The 23,678-nt window shown below is 36.1% G+C and overlaps 1 protein-coding gene across 1 annotated transcript; it reads right to left on the reverse strand.

Annotated features, from left to right (window-relative positions):
- Positions 1-1,661: 1,661 nt before the first annotated feature.
- Positions 1,662-8,012, reverse strand: LOC120077884 (involucrin). Its single transcript, XM_039031979.1, has 2 exons — positions 7,407-8,012; positions 1,662-2,671 (listed from the first exon to the last, which is right to left on the reverse strand). Exons 1-2 carry the CDS (start codon positions 7,883-7,885, stop codon positions 2,029-2,031), a joined length of 1,122 nt encoding a protein of 373 aa, XP_038887907.1. The 5' UTR covers positions 7,886-8,012; the 3' UTR covers positions 1,662-2,028.
- Positions 8,013-23,678: the final 15,666 nt, after the last annotated feature.

Below are 23,678 nucleotides of genomic sequence, written 5' to 3' on the forward strand. Positions count from 1 at the left end.
TTTAGACGAGAGATAATTGTTACCAATGGTTCAACTTCACAAAACATCTCAATTGAAATCTATGTTACTTCCGATTCTCATTTTACCTTCTTTGTATTTTATCTTAATCTTTACAAAGGTGGCATTATTCCAATTATTCAGAATGCCTCTCGGCTGTGTCTAAATTTTTCTGTTGGGTTGGCAAAATTCAACATGTTTATTCTTTGTTTTCTTCAAGAGCTCAAGTTCATAAAAGCTAAAGTAAAGAATACTAGTTTTTTTTCCCCATATGATATGCTTGTTTTTTGGTGGGTTTTTAAACTTTTTTTTTTTAAAACAATTTTGATTATTAAAGCTCTCTAGCAATTTTAATTATTAAAAAAAAAGATAGTTTCTATATTAAGCACTAAAAATAGTTATACACAATCTATCCAACTATATAGCAATCATATTCATACCAATGATATTTTTCAACATAAATAGCATTAGGAAAAATTACCTTTTTAATTTTTGAGTTTTGAACAATAGGTGTATCTGGTTTCTAATATTTCAAATTGGTCATTTTAGTTATTGGGTTTTTAAGAATATGTTTAAAACATCACTCTACTAATAAAACTATTAAATTTATTAAAAACAAGTTAACTACCCAGCTGATGTGGCAAGATCAGTTGGAAGAAAAGAAATGTATATTTTTAATCATTCCTTAATCTCTCCTCTCTCTTTCTTCCTGCCTCCTCTTCTCTTCTCTCTCTTGTTCTAGTCTCTCCTCAAACACCTATAAAAACAATTGTAATTTTAAGATTAAAGGAAGCTAGCTGAAGAGATCTTGCACATTTCCTTGCTAACAACTCCATCTCTCAGGTCTCGTCTCTCATATTCCAATATTTCATTTAGTAATTGTTAATTTGCAAATTCGAGATTTAATTCAGAGTTTTTGAAGAGATTACAACAAATAAGTTCCTTCTAAACTTTCATCCTTTTTTAAGTTTTTAATATATTTAGAATGAGATATAGAATAGAAGCCAAAAAAAAGTGTTCATTTCCCAAAATGAGTTACTGTTTTAACGTTAATTAAGCTTAAATTAGTTAATTAATTTGTTTTGCATTTGCATAAGCATTACAATTTGAAGGTGATGTTCGATAAAGCCACGTTTGGAGCATGATGTTCCATTAGCTGGCTGAGGAAGAAAATGCCAGAATAGTTGGTATCAAAGATGAAGATTTGGAGAAAGAGAAGAGGGAAAGAGTAAAAATATAAATATTTTTCTATGGATAATTTTATATTTAAACTTAATAGTTGAGTTAGAGAGGGACCTTTTAAAACCAATTCTTGAGACAGAGACAAATGATCGGACTAAATGAATCTATTCTTCAAAAGTAAGAGACCAAAAAAAGTAATTTTTTCATAATATTTATATCACAAATTGACATAATGATAATTTTTCTAATATCAAGAACGTTTAAGGTTGCCGCCAAATGATCTTAAAAAATGGCAATTACATAATACAGATTAAAGTTTTCAAATAATTGTTGTTTTCTTATATATATATATATATATATATAAAACATGGAAGAAACTACGATTGTGAGTATTCATGTTTGAGTGGTTGAAATTGCATTTCGCCCATGAAGGATCCCTAAATGTGAAAACTCTAAAAGAGTGGTTTTGTAGACATCAAATGTAGAGTGAAGTCAAGGTATTAGGAAGCTTTCTCGTCAATTTCTTCCTTTTCAAATCTTCTTTTTAACACATCATACTGCTTTTTCAGCCAAGCATATTCTTTTTCTAGAAATTGTAGTAATTTTATCACCAATACAGAAGTACAATTAAGACATGTATTTCTACTAAAAGATCCAACATACCCATCGCTTTCGAGTTCAATGGACAATTTGGCTTTTGGCTTTTGGCTCGTTCCTCAAATATGCAGCACGAGTTGACAAACCATTTCTCACTGATTGGAGAAAACAACTAAAATCCTTATCATTTTTCTTCATCCAACCTGACTTCACTTTAACTCATTCCATTGTTAAGCTGTTCCACCACCGTTTTTATCTTGAGTTCAGATCAAATTCCCCAACTTCGCGCCAACTATCGTGCATGCCCGTATCACCATTTTCAGCCTCCTCATCATTCAATAAGTCCTCTGATGCTTCCTTCTCATCTCCCTGTGTGTTGTTTCCCCATCCATTGATCATTTCGTTTGGATGAACTTGCTCCTGCTCCCCACCACCATGGCCAACTGGAACATCGCTGCTTTGGGATCCAACGTGCGCACCTGTTCTCATGGAAGCTCGAACCATCATTTCATTGGCCTGTGGTTCACTCCGTGTTTGGTCTGTCTGCATCATTGCAGCCATCCGCGTTTTGGCATCATGAGCCTCTTTGCTAGCCTTTCCTCTCAACTCGATCTCAGCTTTTAGTTCCAGAAGGTTCCGTTTCTCTTCTTGCATAAGAGCTTGTTCAAACATCAATCTTTCTTCGGAACGGAACTCCCCCAATGCTCTTTTGCGAGTTATGATGTTGAACGCCAATACCTGCTTCTCAAAAGTGGCAATGAACTCAGAAATTTTGGCCGAGATGTTATGGTCCCACTGTTGTGAGCGTGACAGCATTTGCCCCGTTGGATCAGAGTCGAGGATTCTATCGTCTTCTTCAGCCTCATAGTCAGCCACCACATGATATGGGAGCAGCCTGCGAATTTTTTTTTTTTTTTTTGCATAATGCATCAATGAATGATTAAATTGTAATAAGAGTGTGAAAGAACAGATACCAACTCCTTACACACCGAGTTATCCAGCGCTCTTTCACACGCTCATGCAAAAAACCCAACCAACAGAATAAACAGGCAAAGGCCATATGGAACTATTTAAAATTTAAAATGGACCGACCTAAATTCATCTGCATCTCGATGTATGATGGACTGACAATCTCAACTATACAGACCAATAGGAAAATTATCTGTTACATAATATTTTAATGGTTAAATTGTAAATTTTGTCCCTATGATTTGGAGAAAGTTAGAATTTAAACACTATGTGGTTTATAATTAGGATTTAGTCCCTATGGTTCGATAAAAACCCTCTAGAACTATTTATGAAGTTTTTATGATCAAACCACGAGGACTAAATTTAATATTCTCCAATTACAGGGACCATTTGTAAATTAACCTATGTTAATTATACACTAAAGAACTCTCTTTATAGTATTTATAAAAACAGACCGGTGAATTATTTATAGTATTTATAAAAACATACCGGTTTCCATTTCCACTTTCACTGCATCCATCTGAACAAAATGATAACAATAAAAAACTTGTGGACATGTATTCGCAGCCAATGTCTCATAAAGAGATAATTGAAATTCTTCTCAGAATTATAAATCAGTGTAGTTAGAAATTAACCACCATCAAACAGGGAAATTAGAAAAGGCATTTCATGCAACAAAAGAACCGCGGAAAACAAACGAAATGGTAACAAAACAAAGAACAAATAACGAAACTTTTTTTTGTTAGGAAAACAAAAACAAAAAACAAGCCCAACAAAAAGGGATCCAAAAATTAACTACTGAAATGGACTCAACCCAAACAAATCACAAAAATGATTGTCCACAGTAATAAATAATATCGTAAATTTGTAACTCTGCTCACGGAAGACGCAGAATGGGAAATGACAGGAAGTGAAGGGGAAAAAACACTAGTAATACTAAAAGATTGGAGATCTTACCTGGAAAATTTTCTCTGGATAAAAGTTAGATAAGAAACAAGAACCATTCCAAATTAAATATACAATTGAACTAACCTGAGGGGGCATAACAACCAAGAGGGGGCATAACGCTACAAGAAAATCCAGTAAGGTACAATTGAGGAAATGCTATAATTAGGAAAAGGAGAATCCCGAGAGAGAGGACTAAGAAGAAGAAACACTGGATGAACCAAACTCTCTTCACAGATCTTCCAATATTTTCAAGTCATTCAGCTTTTCTGTCCAGATAGTCCAAAGAGTTAACATAATGATGCTGCACTGAGGAACCCTGACTTTTTGTCAAACAAGCAGATTTGAAGGAAGGCATTGACAGCACCACAAGTAGACCTAGGGTGACCTTTAAAAATGTTGTAAAATAGTTGAACAGCTTCCACAAAAGTGAAGAGCTCAATGAGCAATGAAGAAAACACTATCAGCAACTACATTAGCATGTTCACAGAGAAAATACCAATGAAGAGAATCGATATTGTAAATTCTATTGGCAGGGTTAGGACTGTTTAAAGAGAGATCAGACAGAAATTTATTCCTATCCCTTAAACAAAAGCCACTCACGGGGTGGGATCCAAAGAGAGGTCAGACAGAAATTTATTACAAAACATTGAGAACACCAATGTGGATGCCTCTTCAAAATGTACTTATAGCCATCTAGATTCAGAAGTAGGATGGATTCATTTGAACTCAAGGACATAGTTGTACAATCCATAGAATAGATCTTGTTTAAGAATGATTGGATCATGAATATTGAGAGAGATCTATAAGCTTCATGACACAACATAATCAATAGGGATTTTCCAAAAGACCACTACTAGACAATAAAACCACCAACCAATATCCATGTTTCCTCACTAAAGCACACTAAACTTTGAAATTCAACCCAAATGTCTTTTATGTATCTTGAGGAATAGCTAGAGGCACAGGAGGTAAAAATTGAGAAGTACCAGACTAAGAAAGAAAGAAAGCACCTCCATTGAGGATCATGGATACCTCATTATAAGAAATAAGAATACCACCGGAGAACCCAAGGAATCAAGAAGATGAACCAATTTGCTAAACATTGTTTCTTGAAAAATTAAACCAAACAAAAGGCGTGAGCCTTAAATAAAGTCACAGAAACGGTGAAAAAAAAAATCTCCTTACAATCCAGGAAGGTTAGCCTCAATTTTATATTTAAATAAGAAACAAACTTTTTTTTCCTAATAAGAAGCAAGACTTTTCATTGATATAATGAAAAGAGGCTATTGCTCAAAAGATACAAACTACGAGTGAAAAACATTTTTTTTAAAAAAAAAGACAATATATCTGAAAAACATAGAGAAAACAAGGATTAAGAAGGAAAAGAAACAAAGATTTTGTTGAAATGTAAAAATTACATAATAAAGTCTACAGGCTTAAAAAACAAAATATCATTTCCAATTTAAATATCTTACTACGAAAGGGTAGATTGGTAGTATCTTCGGAGTATGACACTAAGAAAACCCTCAAGTCAACTACCGACCCCTCTTTCCTTTTGCTCATGGATTCAAAAAGCCTTCCTTCAAGAAAATTTTAACCCAATATATATGGTTAAAATAAAACCCCCAATATTCTGAGGCATACTACATCTAATACATCTAATTAGCAATGAAACCTCAAGTAATGTATGCTTTTACCTTGATCTAATATTGAAACAAGCAAAATTCGGTTTTTTTTATAAAAAGCCAAACATTCAACAAAAAAAAGATTGAAACAACACAAGGGCATCCAAAAAACCAAGCCTACCAAAGGGAACCCCACTAAAGAAAGGAACTCCAATCAAGTAAAATGAGACCTAATGAATAATAACAAAAAAAATTTCTTCAACTACGCTCAAAGAGATACGTTAAACCTTACAAGACCAAACATCACTAGGGGCATCTTAACTCTTAAGATTCTATGGTTACTCACCCCCCAAAGACCCCACAACTACGCCACACCCTAGCCTGCCACAAGAACTTCCCCTTCTCTTGAAACGACAAATGGAATGAACTCATCGATCATCTCCCTACAATCTATGTTGCTAGCAGTCTGAAAACCAAACACATTAAAAAAGAGAGGGAAAAAAATCCAAACAAACCAAGCAATATCGCAACTCTAAAGGATATGATCCAAATCTTCCTATGCCCTCCAACAAATAATGCAACAAAACACAAAGGCAACTTCCTTGAAAGTTGATCGAGAGTATACAACCATGGATAACATGCCAAACCAAGAATGTAACATTCTTTGAAGTTTTCACCTACCATAGAGAGAGGAAAAAAAAAAAAAAAAACTGGGAAAAGGGTTCAGAAGAGTGAGCAATAGCAAAAGCCCCAGTAGTGTTACGGCTCCAACAACGACTATCCTTTCTCCTCAATTTAAGCTCAAACTCCCCAATCGAAGATAAGAAAGCCAATCCATTGATTCCCTATTAGACAATATACAAGGGAAACCAAGAGAAAAAGAGGGAGAGCTCTCAGCAGGAGCTAAATAATCAACAACAGAGTGTCTAATGGAGGACAAATGATATAAATGGAAAAACGTAGTGCACCCACTTATCCTCCCTAAAATATGTTCCCTTCCCACAAAACAATGAACTAGGTAATGAAAAAACTGGAGCTAAATGGATATTTCTTTTCAAAGATTTCTATACATGCCTTCGGCACCACTCAACATCGAATGAAAAAGGATCAATTTACCACCTTAGAGAAGAAGCTACTTTCCAAGAAGCCAACCTCTTTCTCACCTTTCCAAAAAGGAAGATCACCTGAACCATGACCAAGAGGAAGACCAAAATAGGATGAAGGAAAGGACCCAACCTCACATTCACCAAATCACCATTCAAACCCAAGATCTAACGTTTACCGCCATCGATCTTAAACCTCAACATGGTCTCTAAACACTAAAATGTGGTTGAAAATGAAGAATAACTCCTCTTTTCTTGAATAGAAAAAGATGGTATCACCGGCGAATTGAAATTGCTAGAGAGACACCTTATTCTTTCCAACCTCAATGTCTCCGAATATATATATATATATAAGCATAACGACTTTCATTGAGAAAAAATAAAAGAGTACACGGGTATACAAAAAAACCCCACCCACAGCACCACCTCCCCTTACAGGAAGGGACTCTAACTATGCAAGATAACAACCATAGAATAATTACAAGAGGTCTTTGAAACCGAAACCCACAAAGAAACATGAAAGTGAGTAAGGAACTACACCTCGCTAGAGTCCTTGTCCACCTCTCTAAAAATCCTGCTCTTCCACTCATGGCTCATCCCACAAAACCCACAAAATAGCATATACCCCCACTAGTCACAAAAAGAAGAAAATGAAAGGAGACCATAGATCACCACCTAGGTGTCTCAAAGATTTGATCCTACCCCATGAACCTTCCATTAATGAGAATTGAGTACTCAACCGTTCAAATACAGCTCCAAATCCAAGGTTTTCGTTAGTAACCCAAAAAATCCTTTTTGAAGACCTTATCAAGTCCCAATCCACATGGTCATTATCTTCTCAGAGTCAATCTTAAAAATGACACCCAAAAACCCTCGCTAACAATAGGCTCTAAAACATAATCATACAACATTTAGAAACATGACAAAAAAAAAAAAAAAAAAAAACACTAAACTGCACCAAAAAACGCATTTGAAAAGGACAAACCTCTCGCAAGCATCTTCAAGGGAACCAAAGGGGCGCTTAATGTCAGGATGGCAAACGCGCCAAGCGTCCTGATAAGCCATCTGAAGCTCCGCCTGGTTCCCGGGTCGCATTACCCTCTGCGGCAGCTGGTGTTGTTGCTGTTGCTGTTGCTGCAATTGTTGAGACGGTGGTTGACTCGGGCTAGGGTTAGACTGCAAATTAGAAACGGAGGCGGTTGGATTAGGGTTAGGGTTTTGGTGAAGGTTAATGGATCCAGGTCGGAGATGAAGACCCGGTGGGCGCAAATGGGCATCGATATTGGAAGGAAAACGAGAAATAGCGGCAGCCTGTTGCTGAGCCTGCTGCTGTTTCTGAAATTGTTGAAGAAGAAGAAATTGCTGGTGCTGCTGAGTTTGTTGCTGCTGTTGCTGTTGTTGTTTGTGCTGTTGTAGGAGTAACTGTTGTTGGTGTTGAGCAGCCAATGCCTTAGCTTCGTCCATTTCGCTTGCTTCTCGGACTCTGCTGAATGAGAGGGGAAATCAGAAATGGCATCTATGGACCATGCAGTTCGCAGAGACGAAGGAGGACTCGGAAAGCCATCGTGGGATTGACCGTACTCGAGTGCAGCTCTTCTTATTGAAAAAATAAATAAATTCCTAGCCATTTTAATTTCTTAAATTATATAAAATATCCCTAAATTTTATATTTTGGGATAAAAATATCTTTCAATATTTAAAATTTTAAAAAATATCTTTAAACTTTAGTCCAAAAAAATCGTTAGTTTTGGATACGATTAAAAAAAGGCCCATGAACTTTAAAATTTTTGGAAAATACCCTCAAACTTAAAAAAATAAAAAATTACTCTAAATGTTATATGAATAGAAACTATTTATATCGTATTACTTCTCAATTTTTCCTTTTTTTCTCCATTTCTCCTTGAATACTCTCTTATTCTTTTTCTTTTTTTTTTTAATAACGATTAACATTTGTTTATCTAAAAATAAATAAATAAAATTGTACAATTCATTTAAAATATAGACTATAATAAGAAGATAATAATGTGTTTTAATAAAGTTGTAAGTTCGTGGTTAAATGCATGTTAATAATCAAATATATTTTTTTATTTGACTATTTATTGTTTTAGTATATTGTAATGGGAGACTTTGATATTGACGTTTGGTGGGATTTTATTTTTAACTTAAAATTTTGATTTTTATTATAAATGGACGATTTCTAAATCAATTTTTTGAAAAGATTTATGATTTCACTAAATATTGGAGTTTCAAAGATCGATTACAATAATGATTTTGATTTCCACTTAATTTTGGAGTTTCAAAGGTTGGAGAACGAGTTGCACACGTAATACAAGCTTTAGAACAAAGTTTTGAAGCACTCAATGATTTTTGCCATATCATTGATTATTGGCAATTTTTTATTTTAGATCAAGGTATATATTAGTGGTTTTCCATATCTTTTTCTTGAAATTCACAATCACCTTCGAGTGAGATTGAAGCATCTTTCCATTAACGTAAAAACATCATTGAGGTTTTCTGTTTCCTTGACCCTTTTATTTTATTGGGCTTAGTTTAGAGATACATTGGGGACAATGTATCATTTTAAGTTGGAGGTGGGGTATGTTGTGACTGTTGGGGTCCTTGAGCACTGTGCTCGGATAATGTTTGTGTGCTTGAATTGCTTGTTTGCTCTCTTGCTTGGTTTGTTATGATGAGTAATTGATGACGCACCCTTTTTGTGATTAGGTTTGCATGAAACTATGATTGAAGAGCATGATCATGATTTTTAGCCCGTTTTAAAAAAATTTCTCATCTCTTATGCATCTTTAAGTCCTTTGTCCAATGAAATTAGGACTTGCATGCTTAAAGTTGTATTATTGAGCTTATATTTTTGTTATCACCCTGAAAGACCTAGGTGATACATGTTACATGATTGAAAGCTCAACCTAGTAATGCATGCCTAAGTTTTTGCCAAACTCTTGTTTTGTATTGTAAAAGTCTAATGTAGAGTATGTAAAAAACAAGTTTGTAAAAGGCAAAGCATGTTATAAAGTAAAAGCAAGTTTGTATGTTATTCATTTTTTAAAGGGATTACTCCTCTTTCTTGGGGTTATGATTAACCTGAGGCGGCTATGACACCCGTAGTTTTTTCCTTTAAGCTAAAGTACCCTGAGGAATGAGTAAGCTTCGACACCTTGCTAGGAGACGTTGCTCGTAGTTGGATGACCTGCATGACACCCGTGTGAGTAAGCCAAAACGAAGGTGACGTGACTAGATAAGGTTTCCTTTTTTATGTAAAGAAAAAAAATGAAAATAATAAAATAAAATAAAAGTTTGGTTTCCTTAAGTGTGTCGTTGCAAAGTTGAGTCTAGGAAAGCTTAGCTCTTGAACCTTTGAGCCAGTGTAGGTGAAAAACGAATTGAGGGCCCTATAAAACCATTCCGAGTTTTGCGAGCTTAATTAGTAGGCCTTTTGTCTCACTCATGAATAGTTTAGAATCATTTTTAAATGTGCTTTGTTGTTTGATTGTAATTAGATTTCATTTTTTATTGCAAATCTTATCCTTATAGATTGTTAATACTTGAGTAACGACCTTTGTTATTGAGCAAGCATAATTTTCTGTGTGAATGTGTGATTCTACCTTGCTCGAGGAAGATCAAGAATTAAGTAAGGGGTGTTTGATAACACAAAAAATGTGTTGTTTTTCTCTTCTTAATTCTAGGTCGTTACTATGTTTAATGTGTTTATTTAGTGACTTTATAGATATTGAGCATCTTGGAGGTAGAATCCATTGTTACGAGCTATTCGGGGTTAACTTGGAGCAATTAGGAGCTAATTTGAGCAACCGGGCTTCAAAAAGACGTGAACAGATAAAAATACCTCTAGACGGAACGTTGCAACACTCAAAACGAGCATTGCGCAATGCTATAAGACAGAAGCTGCCTATTTTGTACAAAATAGGGCAGCATTGCAACTCTATGAACATGATGACGGACACGCGCGCGAGGCAGGGTAGCGTTGCAACACTGCATTGCAATGCTGCAACACTACAGTATATATATCTGTCTTTGTTTTAGGGTAGAAGGGATCACCCACATTCGGCCTCCAGTCGATTTTTCCCCTCTCTTATCTTTCCACTTGTTCTTTGGGTGTATCTTTAGTAGCTAATCGAGTAATGTCAGATTGTAGCTTCTCATCCTCCATGGGAAGGTAAGATTTCGGTTTCTTAGCTTAGGGATTCGAAGAAACTCAATGCTATTTTGTGAGATTTCAATTTTATGATGTATACATACTTTTTTATGGGTTTCAATCCGGGTTTTACATTTATGAATTGCATGATTTGATTGTTGACTGACGACCAATAATTTTGTTGTGTAATTTTGTTGCTTGGAGATAACTTGTAATATGTGACATTTAATTATAGGTTAATCTCAAATGAAGCAATAGGTTAGTTAGGCTTGCAATTCGTTGTCTATAATGAATAGTAGTTTGTCCTATCGACCTAGAGAGAAACCACATTGAATGTTTAATTAGATGTTGGAAGTTAAACACTCATCTTAGCCTCATATCTAGAATTTAATGCAATTTATCAATTTGTATGGAGTAGATTTGTTTTTTGTGCATTTCGATAAATTAGATAATTTGGATCATTGGTTGGGATTCCAATCAATTTGGCTAAACATAAACAAGAAGTTTAAGTCATAAGTCGGTTCAGTGATCTAAATTACATTGGGAAAATCCATTCCTCTAAGCTAAGACATCTCGATTAATTGTATTTCTATCTTTACTTTTACTTTATTTCTTTTATGCACTTTTCTATTTCATCCACACCATACCCCTCCCCCCAGAGCATTTACCTATTTAACTGAAAACGAGTTTTGATGAACTAATCTTCCGCGCTTCCTTGAGGTTCGACCCCAGACTTGTCACTTGTACTACCATTTAGTATAAGTAGTTCGTTCGGTGATTTATAAATGTTATTTGTGTAGCAAGAGTTTACGGGTGACAGTAAACTCAGGAATACCAACATCTATATGCCCATTACACCATCTATGCTCCCAATCCTTAAGTCCCTAGGGTTTCATCACTTGTTGTGTCGTATGTTGTTCAACGCTTAGTCAAATTCTCTCCACGAACATCCCCATGTGTTCACCCTACTTGTGCTATGCATCCAAATCCCTATAATATGCGCCCAAGTAAGTTCATTCCCATCCTAGTATGCTATGATTTTCTTACCCAACTATGCTATGATTTTTCCAACCCAACTGTCCTATGACCTTTTTTACTCAACTATGTTATGACTTTTCTTTTTCAACTATGCTATGAACTTTCCTACTACACTATGGTATGAGTTGAATTCCTTCACTAACACTTAGCCAACTCTTCACTTACCTAAGCCAACTTATGCCTTGGAATTTCTTCAAGTTCACAGCATACTACGAGTTCAAAGCATAGTTTGTGAAGGAACTCTAATGGGAGAGAACCTTGCGCGGAAACGGGTCGATCAAATTCCATTTTTCATTGAATATAAATTTCACAGTAAAGAAAGAACAAGATATGCATTTAATTATAAATTACAACATGCTAAAGAAAAAGGTTTCAAAAACCTCACATTTGAAGATCTTTCTTCACGAATTTCCCTCGAACAGCACCAAGAACCTCTTGAAGACTTTCTCTAAGAAAAACCTCAAACAAGAACGAACACTGCCATGAATATTTTCTCGGTATTCTTAGGGTGAGAACCCAGGAGTGGTGGGCTTTAGTTATTTTGGTTTTGAGGGAAAACTTTATGTAGAGGACGAAAGATTAAGAACTCTTAAAAACTCAAACACACAGAACTCTTCTTTTGTTTTTTCCACTATCTCAAAATCGATAAACCACACTTGCAAGAAGAAGAAGAAACTTTTTCTTTTCTACTTGCCAAAAATAACCACCACCCACATAGAAAAGAAGGGGAAGGGAGTTGTAACTCCCTCCCTTATTACTAAAATAATAATTAATATAAATATAAATATAATAACTAACTTATCATATTATCAAGTCGCCAGTAATTTATATATATATATATTATATATTATATAGTGCTTATATTAATTTATATGTTATATCAAATATAACACATAATCTATAGTTTTAATATTGTATCACATACAATATAAACTATAGTTTCTTTTCTCTTTTATATGGTATTTAATATAAATCATATTTATATTAAATTTAACAACTATGAATCCAATTCATAGAAACTATATTTGAATCTTATTCAAATATTTATTTCCTCCCATTAAGCTATACTGTATCATATACATTATGACAATTATATCACATATAACTGAAGCAACTTAATTATATCATATATAATTAAATCCATCTAGTAATTTGAATAATTCAAATTAATCCAAACACTTATTCTCAACCAATCCTATTGAGCTACCAATGGGACCTTATGGACCTATAGCTTGAAGCTCCAACTGTACATGAATAATTAATTAAACTCTTTAATTACATTATTCACCATCCATCAACTGTCGAGCACTCCACTAAAGACCGGCAATTGCACTCTTCACACTACAGATATATTTTTGTGTCCATTGGATATAATCAATCAACAGTACGATGACTCTTCACAAATTGCTTGTAAGTACAGTTGAACCAAATTACTGTTTTGCCCCTATAGTTACATATAACTCTTTAAGTACCACTGATCCCGCTAATAAACAATAGATCATAGTCCAACTATGACTAAACCCCTCTCACGCTAAGAGAGTGTGTGGCGCTACATTGTTCAAGACCCAGAATCAGCCCTTAAGGGAGCAATTTATCTACTTATCCCCACCTCGGGGAATGAGTGAATTCCGTCTTGTGTAGCTGTGTTCCTATCTTCTCAATCAGACGAATCCTTAAAATTGTAGGCTTGTTGAGTCGGCAATCTAACCACTCTCACCCATACAAATCAAAGGACTGCCTTCATAGGCAGGAGTTCATAACTCACTCAGGATTCAGGTCATGTTACGTATGGTCTTCCTGGTGAAATGTAAGTCTCTATTATGAAGGACGTTATATAATGAGACTAAACATTTAGTGGTCCGGTCTTATACAAACTCCTTTATATAGAATATCCCCGCCCACATGTCTATACTGAAGGAACTCGTTTTAAAGAGATCCTTGATCGGAAGCAGATAGTCCAAAATCCATTTTTATTGAAAACTAAATTTACAGTAAACATACAAGATATGCATTCACAATAAATCACAACATGCTTGAATCAAGAAAAGGATTCAAGAGATATCACCTTTGAAGAACCTTTCTTCATGTAATTGCCTTGAAGAGTCAAGAACTCAGCAACCCTTAAAGACATTCTTCAAGAAATTCTCGAACCAAATGGAGAGGACACTACCACAGTGAGCCTTTGGTATTCTCAGGGTAAGAACCCAGAAGTGGTGGGCTCTGACTATTTTGGTTTGGAGGGATTGTTTGAGTTTGGAGGAAGAAGAATGAAGAAGACAAGACGTTTCTATGAAATTCAATCGTATTGAAAAAGCCTTCAATCGTGTAAATGTTTGTCAGAAAGAAGAAGAAAACTAATTTTTCTTTTTATTCCTTTTTGCCACAAAACCAATTAACCACCCACTAAGGTGGTTGGAGAGAAGATAGGAATTTATTATTCAAAATAATAAAATAATATAAATAACTATGATAACTAACTTATCATATCATATTTATATTAAACTATATGTTATATCAAATATAATACAAAACCATAGTTTTAATATTGTATCCTATACAATATAAACTATAGTTTCTTTTATCTATTTTATGGTATTTAATATAAATCATATTTATATTAAATTTAATAACTATGAATCACATTCATATATATTTGAATCTCATTCAAATATTTATTTCCTCTAATTAAACAATAATGTATCAAATACATTATAACAATTATATCATCTATAATCGAAACAATTTTATTATATCATATATAATTAAATTCTTCTTATTAATTTGAACAATTCAAATTAATGCAAAAATTGATTCTTAACAAAATCCTTTTGAGCTATTAAGGGGACCTTATGAACCTGTAACTTGAAGCTCCAATGGTACGTGAATAATTAATTAAACTCTTTAATTACATTATCCACCATCCGTTAACTGTCGGACACTTTACTAAAGATCGATAGCTGCAATTTTCGCACTACAGATGAACGGTCTTCATAGGCAGGAGTTCACAACTTACTCAGGATTAAGGTCATGTTACCTATGGTCATCTTGGTGAAATAAAAGTCTCTATTATGAATGGTCTTCTATAATGAGACTAAACATTTTGTGGTCCAGTCTTATACAAACTCCTTTGTATAGAATATACCCACTCGCATGTCTAATACATGAATGATCAGGATCAAATCATTTGTAGCACATTTGTAACACTTACAAAGTAGGCCATACTCGTAGTGTCACTAGGATAAGGTACCCAACCTTATCCATACACTACAGATCATTTAGGTTATTACTTAAATATGATCCACTTGTATGTCACCACATACATGTTTAAATTACAACAATAACCTTGGATGTTAGTTTATTGGTTTGTGGTTAATGCAACTAAAATATCACATATTTTATAGAAAAAGTGAATAAAATATCATATATTATTAATCACATAAGAGTTTGTTCATACAATGTTTACAAATTATAAGACCCTACGAGATTTATGGCATCAAACCCAACATATACATGAATGATCAGGATCAGATTATTTGTAGCACTTTACAACAATTGTAACACTTACAAAGCGGGCCATACTCGTAGTGTCACCAGGATAAGGTACCCAGACTTATCCATCTACTACAGACCATTTAGGTTATCACTTAAACATGATCCACTCGTATGTCTCTGTTGGGATTGTTGTCCTAATTCTCTTGGTGGTCTCGTAGTTTGTAAACATTTTGTACACATATTGTTATTAATAAAATAAATGTTATTTTATAAGAATTTACTCAAATCCAATAAACTAAGATCCATGGTTATTCCATATAACTTAAACATGTATGTGAGATATACAAGTGGATCATGCCTTAAGTAATAACCTAAATGGTTTGTAGTAGATGGATAAATGAGGGATACCTTATCCTATTGAAACTACGGATACGACCTGCTTTGTAGATGTTACAAGTGTTGTAAAGTGCTTCAAATGGTCTGATCTTGACCATTTATGTGGAGACATGCGAGCGAGGGTATTCTATACAAAGAGTTTGAATGAGACCAGACCACGAGATGATTAGTCTCTTTATATAACGCTGTTGATAATTGAGACTTACATTTCACTAGGATGACCATAGGTGACATGACCTTAATCCTAAGTGAGTTGGGAACTCCTACTCATGAAGGTGGTCCTTTGATTTGTATGGGTGAGAGTGGTCAGATTGCCAACTCAACAAGTCTAAAATTTTGGGGATTCGTTTGATTGAAGAGCTGGGAACTCAGCTACACAAGACGGAATTCACTCCTTCCCCGAAGCAGGGGTAAGTAGATAAATTGCTCCATTAAGGGCTGATTCAGGGTCTTGAACATAGTGGCTACACCCTCTTCTAGCCCGAGAGGACTTAGTCATAGTAGGACTATGACTTATTGTTCATTAGAGGAATCAGTAGTACTTAAGGACTTAGATGTAACTACACGGGGCAAAACGGTGAATTGGTCCAGTTGTACTTACGAGCAATTTGTGAAAGGTCATCGCATTGTTGATTGGTCATATGGAAGCATAAATTATCTGTAGTGCGAAGAGTGCAAGTGTCGGTCTTTAGTAGAGTGACCAATAGTTAACGGATGGTGGATCTCATGATTAAAGAGTTTAATCAGTTATTCACGTATCGTTGGAGCTTCAAGCTACAAGTCCATGAGGTCTTCTTGGTAGCTCAATGGGTCTAAGTTGAGAATAAGATTTTGGGTTAGTTTGAAGTGTTCAAATTAACAAGAGAAAATTCAATCATATGTGATATAATTGATATGATGTATTAGATACATTAATTAGAGGAATTAATATAAAGATGATTTATATTAAATACCATAATATAGAAAAAGAACTATGGTTTATATGTTTCATATGATGAAATATTAAAACTATAGGTTGTAAATATAATATGATAAGTTGGTTATTATATTTATTTATAACATATTAATTATATGATAATTAATTATTCTTTTTCTCTAATAACCGAATTGAGTGGGAGGTTATTGGAAGTTTTATGGTAACTGTGAGATAAAAGGAAAATGGTTTTCCAAAATAAGGTTTGATGATTCATTTTGGAATAATCTCATAAAATTCTATCAAGAAAAAAGGTTTTATTAAGCGATAGCATAAAGAACATACACGATCGAGCTACGAGTTTACTATACGATAGTTACTCGCTTAATCGTTGCTACACGATCGAGTAGCAAAGTTTATATGATAGACAACCTCCATCTCCCACTTACTCTATCGTCTACCTCCTGCTTTCCTCAATCCAAAATTATACAGAGCCCATAAATCCTAGATTCTCACACCGAGAATACCAAGGTAACCATTATGGTGGTGTTTTAATTCCGATCGAGGATCGAGTTGGACTCGATTAGGTTCGAGGTGCATCCAGTCGGTCGTGTTGTTGGCTATTCTGTTCGTTGAGACTGAGTTCTGATCGTTACGTTTGAGTTCGTGTTGATTGAACGATTTGCTGAACGATCGAGGGATACTTGAAGAAGAGTTCTTCAAAGGTTTGCATACTCTATCGCTTGTACCTTCATTATGAATTAGCATGTTGTAATTTTCGATTATGCATAATCTGTTCGTTTCTGTGTAAGACTGTAATTGTTTGTGTTCATTCTCAATGGGATTTGGAACGATCTGCTTCCACTCACATGGATGTTTGTTTAGATTTCCTTCAATATCTACATATATATTTAAGTTTCAAAGATAACCTTGGATGTTAGGTTATTGGTTTGTGGTTCATGCAACTAAAATATCATATATTTTATAGACAATGAATAAAATATCATATATTTTTATTAAATCATAATGAGTTTGTTCCATAATGTTTACATGCTATAGAACCTTACGAGATTTAGGGCATCAGTCCCAACAATCTCTCACTTAACCTAAAGCTAGTGGGGTGTAAAATATAATCAAAATATAAAGTACACAAATAATAAACTAGGGCATAACACGTGCCCAGTATAACATCACCCACTTACCTTAGTCTAGACGTGGCTTGTCCCGTAGACTCATACTCTGCAGGGGACCCTCAAATGTTGTAGTCGTGAGGGCCTTTGTAAAAGGATCAACAACGTTGTGCTCCAAAGCTATGTGCACGAAAATCACATCCCCTCGATGCACAATCTCTCGGATGATATGATACTTCCTCTCTATATAATTGTCGCGCTTATGACTCCTAGGCTCTCGGGAATTAGCCACAACACCATTATTATCACTATNCCTAGGCTCTCGGGAATTAGCCACAACACCATTATTATCACTATAAAGTGTGATGGACTCCACATCAGTCAAGAATTTCCTGAGCCAAATGGATTCCTTAGCAGCTTCACAAGCCGCTACATACTCAGCCTCCATGGTGGAGTTAGTGATGCACCCTTGTTTGGTGCTTCGCCAAACCACTGCTCCTCCGTTAAGAGTGAACAATGATCCTAATGTGGATTTCCAAGAATCCTTATCAGTCTGAAAATTAGAGTTTGTGTATCCCATAAGGATGAAATGCTTAGAACCTTACACCAGCATGTAGTCCCTCGTTCTCCGTAGATACTTGAGGAGGTTTTTAACGACTGTTCAGTGATCTAATCCTAGATTAGATTGATATCTACTGACTATCCCCACTGTATAATAGATGTCAGGTCTAGTACATAACATTACATACATCAAGCTACCCACAACAGATGCATAGAGGATCTGTCTCATCTTCTCAACCTCTTGAGGTGTGTTAGGATACTGTTCCTTAGACAATGTAACTTCGTGCCTGAAAGGAAATAGGCCCCTCTTGGAGTTCTAGATCGAATATTTGACAAGCATCTTGTCAATATACGACGCCTGAGATAGAGCTAGCATTTTGTTCTTTTGATCTCTAAAGATCTGAATACCCATAACGAACTGAACTTCTCCTAAATGTTTCATTTGGAATTGGGTCGCTAGCCAATTCTTAACTGTAGTTAGTAAATCTACATCATTCCCAATGAGTAGGATATCAACTACATATAACACTAGAAAAACTACTGAACTATTGATGATCTTCTTGTATACATAAGACTCATCAACATTTTGATCATAGCCATAAGATTTGATCGCAATATCAAATCTTATGTTCCAAGATCGAGAAGCTTGCTTCAGTCCATAAATGGACCGGTTAAGCTTGCAAACCTTTTGCTCTTTACCTTGGGTTATGAATCCCTCGGGCTGCACCATGTAAATGGTCTCCTCTAAATCGTCATTCAGAAAAGCAGTCTTGACATCCATTTGCCAAATCTCATAGTCATAATATGAGGCAATGGATAAGAGGATTTGGATAGACTTAAGCATGGTAACAGGCGAGAAAGTCTCCTCATAGTCAACTCCCTCAAACTGGGTATAACCCTTTGCCACTAGTCTAGCCTTAAAGGTTTGCACCTTCCCATCAGCACTCCGTTTCCTCTTATAGATCCATTTACAATCTATAGATTTAACCCCATCAGTTTGATCTACAAGATCCCATATGGAATTGAAATACATAGACTCCATTTCGAGATCCATCGCTTTGATCCATTCATCTTTGTCAATATCCTCCATTGCCATCTTGCAAGACAATGGATCCTCAACTTCTCCATTAACTACCATAGCCAATATTTCAGTTAAACCCATATAGCGAATAGACGGGTTCGCAACCCTCCCATTATTGAGCTTTGTGCCCTAAAGTCTCGTGTTCGGTAGTTTGTAAACAACTTTGTACGAACACTTGTGATGTATAGTATAAATGATATTTACTTCACTACTTGACTTTGCACATTTAGATTTTACCATAAACCAATAAACTTAATATCCCTGGTTATCTGTATGTAACTTAAGCATGTATGTAGTGGCATACAAGTGGATCATGTCTTGAGTGATAACCAAAATGGTTTGTGGTATATGGATATAAGAGGGAAACCTTATCGTGGTAACATTATGGATACGACCCGCTTTGTGGAATGGTCACAAGTGTTGTGACTTGTCACAGATGGTCTGATCCTGATCATTCATGTAGGGGACATGCGAGCGGGGGCATCCTATACAAAGAGTTTGTATAAGACTTGACCACGAAGTGTTAACGTCTCGTTATATAATACTGTTCATAACTGAGACTTCACTTTACTAGGATGACCATAGGTAACATGACCTCAATCCTGAGTGAGTTGGGAACTCCTGCCATTGAGGGTGGTCCTTTGATTTGCATGGGTGCGAGTGGCCAGAATGTGAACTCTAACCAATCATTTTGGGGATTCGTCTGATTTTGGAACTGGGAGCTCAGCTACATAAGATGGAATTCATTCCTTCCCCGAGGCAGGGGTAAGTAGATAGATAGCTCCCTGAAGGGCTAATTCCAGGGTTGAACGATGTGGTGCCATGCACCTTCTCATGGCCCGAGAGGTGTTCACACATAGTAGGACTATGTTGTATTGTTCATTAGAGGGATTAGTGGTACTTAAGGAGGAAGATGTAATTACAGGGGAAAAACGGTAAGTTGGCCTGCTGTAATTACGAGCATTTGTGAAGGATCATCGTACTGATGATTGGTTATATCCAATGGACATAGAAATATATCTATGGCAAGAAGAGTTCAATTGTCGATCTTTAGTGGAATGCCTGGCAGTTAACAGATGGTAGATTTCATGACTAAAGAGTTTAGTTAGCTATTCACGTATCGTTGGAGCTTTGAGCCATAGGTCCATAAGGTCCCCTTGATAGCTTGGATACAAGTTGAGAGTCGGTTTTTGGGTCAATTTGAAATGTTCAAATTGACAAGAGGGAGTTCGATTATAAATGATATAATTGAGCGAATTGATTAAATATGATATAGTTAACTTTATGTATGAGATACATTAATTTGGAGAAAATTGGATATATATATGATTTATATCTAGTAGAGGAAAAATATTATAATTAATATATGATATTAATTTATAAGTTATGAATGTGATAAGGTCCTTCTATTCCACCTCAAGACTCTACTCGAAATGTTCGAGTAGTGTACGAGCATTGGACACGGGCAAGTGAGAAGGCCCAAGCCTATATTTTGGATAGTCTTAATGACGTGTTGGCCAAGAAACACGAGTCCATGGTCTCAGCTCGTGAGATCATGGAGTCTCTGTAGGGAATGTTTGGACAGTCGTCTGGAAAACTCAAGCATGAGGCTCTGAAATGCATCTTCAGCTTCAAAATGGGGGAAGGCACCTTTGTTCGTGAACACGTGCTGAATATGATGGTCCACTTTAACGTGGCGGAGATGAATGGGTCTAAAATCGATGAGGGCAATTAGGTTAGCATTATCCTGCATTCATTGCCCGAAAGCTTCCTCTACTTTGTTAGTAATACGATTCTTAACAAAGTGGAATATTCCCTTAGCACTCTCCTCAACGAGTTGCAGACTTACCAATCCTTACTGAAAAGTAAGGAAAAAAAAGGGAGATGAGGCAAATTTTGTCTTGTCCTCTAAAAGGTTCTATCGAGGTTCGACCTTAGGAACAAAGTCTGCACCTTCAACTTCTAACTCTGGAAAGAGGAAGAAGAAGAAGGATGGTAAAGGGAAAGGGAATACGCCTGCTAACCTGCCACCTGTCGCCCAGAAGAAGCATCCACTGCCGGTTGAAAAAGGAAAATGTTTCCACTGTAACCAGGACAGACACTGGAATAAGAATTTTCCTCGTTATCTGGAGGAAAAGAAGGCTGGCAAGCTAAGGCCAAGACAGAAAAAGGGGATTAGATCCTGGCGACAGTTGGAGGCTCGTGAGATGACGTTGTGAGTAGGTACGGGGCACGTCATCTCAGCTGTGGCAGTGGGAGACATCCAGTTTACTTTACAGAATAGGTTTCTTATATTATAAGATGTCTTTGTAGTTCTTGAACTATAAAGGAACCTTATTTCTGTAAAGTGTGTGTTACAATACAATTACACTATTTCTTTTAAATTGAATAAAGCGTTTATTCGTAAGGATAATGTTGAAATTTATACAACTAAAATGGAAAATAACTTGTATGTGCTAAGACCTTTATCCATAAGTTCCGTTCATAACATAGAGATGTTTAAATCTGCCGTAACTCAATCTAAATGCCAACGAATTTCTCTAGAACCTTGTTGGACATGGTTCGTTCGATGATGAGTTACGCTTCCTTACCGGACTCATTTTGGGGTTTTGCAGTGGAGACTGTGGTATACATTCTCAACTGTGTTCCTTCTAAGAGTGTTGCAAGAACACCTATGGAGTTGTGGAGTGGGCATAAAGCTAGTTTACGTCACTTCCACATATGGGGTTGCCCAGCACATGTGCTTGAGGAAAATCCCAAGAAGTTGGAATCATGATCGAGGTTGTGCCTCTTTGTAGGCTACCCCAAAGGTACATGAAGAGGTTACTTTTATGATCCGTCTGAAAATAAGGTGTTTGTTTCCACGAACGCTACTTTCCTGGAGGNCCCCAAAGGTACATGAAGAGGTTACTTTTATGATCCGTCTGAAAATAAGGTGTTTGTTTCCACGAACGCTACTTTCCTGGAGGAGGATCATATCAGGGAGCACAGTCCACGTAGTAAAGTCGTGTGATAACTGGCAGAAATGCTAGTTATTATAAGCCTTTTATTTAGAATTATGAGGGCTAACAAGTAGAAAATGCGGTATTATGCGTTATTCCGATCAGCACCTAAATCCTTACTAACCCTGATATTATGCGTTATTCCGTGCCAAAATGTCTATTTTTTTTGTAGCTATCGCAGGAATCGAACACATGCGCTGGAAACAAGTAAATGCAAAATAAAATGCATGCGCTGAAGCCAGACGACCGCAAAGACAATCGCATTCAATGAAGTCGAGCTATCGCATCGACGAACACATGTGGTGATTGCATATGTCCATCGCATGGATGTCGTGGCAATCAACCGCATACGTCCATCGCATGGATATTGCGGCAATCAATCGCATGCGTCCACCACTTGGAGATTGTGGTGATTAACCAAATGCATCCATCACATGGAAGTTGCGGCAATCAACCGAATGCGTTCATCATTTAGAGATTGCGGCCACGAAGTGATAACCATAAATAGAGGGATTAACGCAAGATAGGTCGAATGCGTTGATATTTCAGTTGAATCAAGCTCGAACGCATACTTTGGGAGTATAAAAAAGATAAGATAACGTGACATTGCCCATACCGCGACAAAGGCAGCAATGAGACATAACGCAATCATGATTGCTATCGGCATTTGAACTCTATAAATAGCCTTTGGACCTTCATTTCAAGACATCCGAATTTCTGCCTTAAGGCAGAGGTTTGCGATCACAAATGAGAGCATAAGCGAGATTTTCTTTGAGGATTCTTCACCTCCATAACCCATTCTGAGTGACGACCGCAACTTTCATTGGAGATAGAACTCGAGAGAGACCTCTCCACCATCCATCCATGGTACCACCAAGAGCCTTGACGTAGAGTCTTTCATTTCTTCTCTAATCTCTGTATTGTATTACACTTTAGTTTAAGATATTAAGACATTTTGTAATCAATGCATATCTTGATTCCTTCGATGCCACCTTCTTCATCCTCTTTATCTTTATCATCGTTTACCTTTATCATTTATTTATCAAAGTTAATTGCATACTCAATCGTATAGCCTAGAGATAGGACGCATATAGCAATCCATTGAGAGGTGTGCGTTATGCGAGTATAGTGAGTTAATCTTCTTTGCTTGGTGAGGTTTGTAGCAATGCTTGTCGATGAGCTGTTGCAATACTTGTCTAAAAGTTAATTAGCCGCATCTAACTGCTTGAGAAAGTAATAGGTGGAACGCACTAAAGAAAAGTATGCATTGTTTCTAGAGATAGCCCCGGTCTTATGCTCGACGCAACCATGCACTATAGAGATATAGTCATGCGGCTGACCACCGAGAGGTGTACGATGCGTTAGTGTGACGAGCTGGGATTACTCGAGCGATTTCAGATAAATAACATTACTATGCGTTAACAGTTGTTGCATATCTACCAATTCTTAAACTAAGTTTTCCATTGCTCAATCTGT

This window comes from Benincasa hispida, chromosome 5, assembly GCF_009727055.1.
Source record: "Benincasa hispida cultivar B227 chromosome 5, ASM972705v1, whole genome shotgun sequence".
Lineage (NCBI taxonomy): Eukaryota > Viridiplantae > Streptophyta > Magnoliopsida > Cucurbitales > Cucurbitaceae > Benincasa > Benincasa hispida.